The sequence below is a fragment of the Fulmarus glacialis genome, unplaced genomic scaffold (assembly GCF_000690835.1).
Source record: "Fulmarus glacialis isolate BGI_N327 unplaced genomic scaffold, ASM69083v1 scaffold15848, whole genome shotgun sequence".
NCBI classification, from domain to species: Eukaryota; Metazoa; Chordata; class Aves; order Procellariiformes; family Procellariidae; genus Fulmarus; species Fulmarus glacialis.
In genome coordinates this window covers 1,302-6,895 of record NW_009229084.1, presented here as the reverse complement: position 1 = coordinate 6,895, position 5,594 = coordinate 1,302, and the positions used below count along the sequence as shown (strand labels likewise).

Sequence of the window (5,594 nt, the reverse complement as noted above, 5' to 3'; positions counted from 1 at the left end):
GCGTCCTGTTCATCTACTGATGGACTGAGTCCTACTTTGATGAAGCTTTAGAGCTTTAATGTTTGATAGGTACAGGGTTATACTTTTATTGTTTCTGCACACACATACTCATATACAGACACACCCCCACCTCCACCCCACTTGAATACACTTACATTCATTTGGAAAAGGAGTAAGACAGGCAAAGCTTTAGGATCACTGCTATCAGTAAAGGATGTTATGCTCAATATTGAATTCACAGACTTTTCTCCAGAAGTTTCTTTATTAAATACAAAAAGGGCTGCAGGCTGACCGCAACACCAAAACAAGTCACTGTATTTGTTTTACAAACAGCTAGATATGTAGGACAGTGAAAGGTCATACAAATGCCTCTGCTTTGCATTCCAGTTCTGCTCTCCATAATCTTGTAAATGAGTGGGATGCCAGGTGAGCAGCTGTGGAGGTAAGGGGCAGCCCTGTGGTACTGTGCAACAGGGGCAGTTATGACTGCTAGGATCTGGTGGTCTATCAACTTAGTAGCCAGAAAGGATTTTTTTCCTGAGCCTTCCCTTCTTGAACTGTATGAATGCAGGATAACTCTCAGGTGTTCTGGAAAATAAACACACAAGCAAACAACCCCCACCCCAAAATCCACAAAACAAAATCAAAAGAAACTGCATCATTCCCCTGTCTTCCTTCCTAAACAGAAAGGTCTCTCAGAGATGAGCCACTTTATTCCCTCCTTGTACATCAATTTAAAGTCCCTGTTCATGTAGGTCTTCTCTGTGTTCCTTTCCTGGACCTGAAATTTGCAAGTCTTTCCACCACTGTGGATCTAGTCCACCTGCCCCATCGCTATTCTGGGTTGTCCACACTGCTGTAGTGGTTACTGAAATGAAAAACAACACAATTGAAAGAGTTAACAACAGCAGCCCACAGAGCCCTTTAAGAACCAAGGACTTTGATGCAAGTAACATTTCTGCTCGGTTTTGAATGCTGGGTGCTATTTCTTGCAAGATACTTTCTCTTCAAACTGGGAATATTATAGAGAGCAGAATTCAAGCAACACTAAAGAGCACAGAATGTGAGCGTGTGTCAGAGGGAGAGGGAAGGAAACAGAGGATTAATGGGATATTGGGACCATGATAAATAGAGCTAGGAAGTGGGAATTAATTCGACTAACAAAAGCTGTTCTCAAGAGTTCTAAAATAAGCATCACTTGCAAAGGGTACAAGCAATAGAAAGAAAAGCAGCTCATGGGACAGCAGGGAGAGAAAATAAAAGTGCACGCTAACACCTGCAGTGAATTTTTGGCAAGCACAAGAACAGTGAGTAGCCCGTAACTGATGGAGTGACAGTGCAGCAATGGATGGGCTTGAATGCACGATCAGATAAATTGCTTGGAGAGATTTTATACTTTTATACTTTAGAGTCTGGGAGAAAATAAAGACCAAATTGAACCAATTAAGATATCTCCACATTGTATTTTTCAATTCAATGTGGAATGGACAATGCAATAAGTATATTCCAGTATTACAGTTTTATTTGTTATCACTTTGTCAGGTAAGTGTTGTTCATGTACCATGTGGCAAAACAAAATTAAATTATTAAGAGCCAATTATGAGCTGCAGCCCTGCCAAAGGTGAAATAACTACAATTAAAACTGTAGAAAGACTGGCCATCATGCGCAATGAGACTTTTGTGATAACAGTAATTTTTATCATTGTTTCTGTATTACTTTGAATTTCCTTACACCAACTTCCATTTAAAACTGTTTTGACTTGTAACCACACAACTTCCCAGACGGTCGCTCTACATGCCAAACAAAGTGATTCTGTGCTAAGTAAGGACAGCAAACCATGTCGTTGTGAGAGCAAGGTTAAATGAGGGCCATGCCAAGCCTGGAAAGTAACCCTGGAAAGAGGTGGCACCGAGCAAGCCAGGGAGAGGAGATCTGCAGCTGTCACTTGCCCTAGTGAATCCAAGAAGGAAGGTAACATGGAGTGGCCATGCAAGGAAGAAGTAGGCACTGTTCTCCCACAAATTTGTCCAGTTAGATATTCACAGTGGTATTTATGCAAATCCAAAAAGCACTTCCCCAGCCCCGCAGCCTGCCAAATCAGACCCCAGCTGCAGACAACTGCGTAAAAAGCTGCATACCTGCTGTCCCTTTTATTCCTCTCCTCCCAACCACTTCAGTCCCTGTGAAGAAGTCTCAGTAACGTGTCTGCTATGTCTCAGCCTGACTCCTCATTCTGCTGGCTCACCCAGTTCTTGGAGCTGATGCTCTCTCCGATTATCCTCGTCAGTGCAATGCACGGCATTTCTGGGCCCTCCAGATACACAGCAGGCTAGGTAGACAGAGAAGTCCCAATGATTTGGTGGTGTTCATCATAAGAGAGACAAGATTTTCCATCCCAAGGTGGAGACATGTTTCTTGTATCTTTCAGTCCCTTTATTTCCTCGTGGTCCTAGTTGCTGCTCCTGATGGCTCCTGTTGAATAGTTGCTCTGTAGCAATGTACCACATGTAAAGGAGATGAACAGGTCCCATAATTCCTCTCTATGGCATACCAGATGCCATAACCTCAACCTCATGCCCGCTGGTAGCATGTTTGTCAGATAGCTTCCCCTGAGACCAAAACTGGAGATACAATCACTTGTATTGCAGATAAAAAAGCAATGTTCACTGTGAAAATAGTGCACAACTGAACTCCATAACATGTATAGTTTTGTATATAATAGTACAAGCTTCTGAAGAACTTAAGCCTTACGCAGCGGAGTGCAGAAAACAGCCCACCTAAACACCATGGAAACTCTACCTGCACCATTAGAGCTGTGGTACCCCTTGGTTTCCATGAGAGACCATGACTCTACACCAGGGGAGACAGCGTAAGTGCATGCCTTATATAAGTCTGATCTAAACGGCAGCAGTAATCTCTGGGCACTCTCAGAAGCGAAAGTGTGGACACAAGATCTGTTACTGGCATCATAAGACAAAACACAGGACATACCACATTTCTCTAAGGAAGACAATTCCAAAGTCATTAATATACTATCAGGCAAATCAAAGCTATACTCTGCCCACTGTTGAACCCAGCACCCAGAAGCAGGAATTCGAGAGCACAAGTCAGTGCAGATGCCAAAAGCCACGCCTCAAGACTCTTACGCTGGCCACCAAGGAAAGCTCTGTCAGCTCTCCCATGCCTAGCTCTAGCAGCCAATGGGGCTTTCAAGTCCCAGACTGAGGTAATTCTCTGCAGTACACTCACAGAGCGTGCAAAGTGTTAGGCTATATGACAGTGTATTTTCCCCTAGTACAGAGAACAGCATGCATAGATTCCTGTTGCCGTACCCATACAAAAAGGCAGCACAGAGAAACACACAGAGACATGCAAGCCAGCAGCACCAGCAAAGTGAAGGCAGTGTTAGGGCTGCAGCATTCAGCTCTCTGTCCCATACTCCTGACAGCTACTACAGCTTAGCAATACCTAGGGCCCTCTCATCAGCCTTGCTTTCACCTGTCTACAGAAATGGAAATTTGTTTGCCTCATTCCAACCCAAATTCCAAACGTGTCTCCAGCTGCAAAGCTGGGTATGTACAAGGGCATAGCTTCAGTCCCCCCAATTTCCCTCCGCTGCAATCAGTCAAACAAAAGCCGTATATGTGCAGTTTCCCCTTTGCAGCCAAACATCCATACATGTCTCCCAGCTCCACTAACATCTTGCTGTAGCCTGCCCGCAGGAAGTGCTGATGTAAAGCATCTTCAGCCCTTTCACTATCAAACAAATGCCAGGGTCTTGACAATGCTGGAGAAACAAAGATCTGTCCTATCAGCTCAAGAATGATCTGACAGAGAGCATTTATCTGTCCAGTAAATTACTTAGCCACTGCCCATTCCCTGCAAGGAAAGAACAAATGGCTTTACTTACATTACCTGGTAGGAAATTGAGGTACAGTGAGCTTAAGTAATATGTCCAAGGCCAGTCAGTTGAGTCTGTGGTAGGGCAAAGATCAGAACCCAGAACTTCCTGCCTTTCAGCCACACACTCAAACCACCTTGCCCAAAACTTCCTTTGCTACCCAAGATGGGCCAGAGCCCCGAAGCCACATTTCTTAGTATGCTAACTTGCACTTGTGACAATGTGAATGCAAAGCACAGCTACAGGCCCTGCACATACACACCTATCTTTACAGCATTAGTTGTTCGTTCAAGCCTATCCCTGTCCTGCCATGCCAGGACACAGCCAGCTCCCCTGATGCACAGAGCTCAGTTTCTCTTCTTACAGTCCCTGATGAAATGTGAGTAAACACCATTCCCCCACAAACTGTACCTTTTCATCATTCCCCTCCTCCCCATCTCACTCCACAACAATCCAGCTAGGGCAAGGATCCCACAATGCTATGTAACATAATACTCACAGTGAACTTTGTTAGGAGTGGTCTGTTTCCGACGGGACATGTTTCCCTGACCTGGGAGCACAGAGTGTTCGTTCCCTCAGCAGAGGGCTCACCTGAGAAGAGAAGAGCCTGTCACACATACCACTGGAACCTCCTGAGCCTCTGGCCAAACGCAGCTGACTGTCTCGGGGTCATTCCCCCCCCTTCTGCCACAGCCATAGTCAGTGCCAGCATCCAACACAATCCACAAGCATTTCACAAACCACTGTGTACAGGCAGTCCCACCCAGTTCTCAAGCAAAGTTATAAGTAATCCTGCCCCCAGCATACAAAAAGCTAAGAGTGCCCCACCTCACGAGTGACTGCGATCTCAGTTCAAACACCCTTCTCTCTCCTGTCCGTTCCCACGACCGATAGGGCAAGAGCCTAATCAAATCTGCGACCCTGCCTTATCTCTGGGCCCCACCCAGAGAGAGACTGAGGGGACACAAGGCCCCACCGCGCCCAGAAGGCTGGCGTCGGGCACCAGATAACCCAGCCCAGGCAGACGAGGGAACCGGCCACCCTACGGCCACAGCTCCAGACACGGCAGCAGCAGCTGTGGGGACAGTGCGGCCAGCCCAGGGACAGGTCTCGGTGCAGACAGACACGCCTCAAAGGGACTGACTTCACCGCCCATGCAGACAGGCACAGGGCGAGGGGAACAGCGGGGCTGCTGTGCCCTCCCTGCTGGAGGACCTCCCGGGGCAGGCAGGGCCAGGGACGGGGGCAGTGGGGGCAGGCCGCCTGCCCTCACATGGGGAGGGACCAACGCCACCTCAGCTCACATGGGGAGGGACGCGCCCCCTTGTCCCTCACAGGTGGGGACACACTGACCCCCTCAAACTTCACCAGGGGGGAAACATCGACTCCTCATCCTCAGGCTGACAGAGGAAGGAATCAATCCCAACAGTCCCCTCAGACAGACAGACAAAAAGAGGAGCTGAACCCATTTACCCCCAGACAGACCGACACAGGGATCCCATCGACCTCCCCGACAGACACAGGGATTCCGTCAGCCTCCCACTGACAGATGGACACAGGGATCCCGTCAGTGCCCCCGACAGACGGATACAGGGATCCTGTCAGCCTCCTCAGACAGATGGACAAAGGGATCCCGTCAGCCTCACACTGACAGACGGACACGGCGATCCCGTCAGCCTCACACCGACAGAC

The 5,594-nt window shown here is 47.8% G+C and overlaps 1 protein-coding gene across 1 annotated transcript in view; it reads right to left on the bottom strand.

The window, feature by feature from the left end:
* Positions 1-4,441, bottom strand: part of ZNF821 (zinc finger protein 821) — an 11,687-nt gene extending 7,246 nt beyond the window's left edge. Inside the window, exon 1 of the mRNA XM_009583737.1 lies at positions 4,402-4,441. Within this exon, the coding sequence (XP_009582032.1) occupies positions 4,402-4,441 (40 nt within the window). The remainder of the gene's footprint in view (positions 1-4,401) is intronic.
* Positions 4,442-5,594: the final 1,153 nt, after the last annotated feature.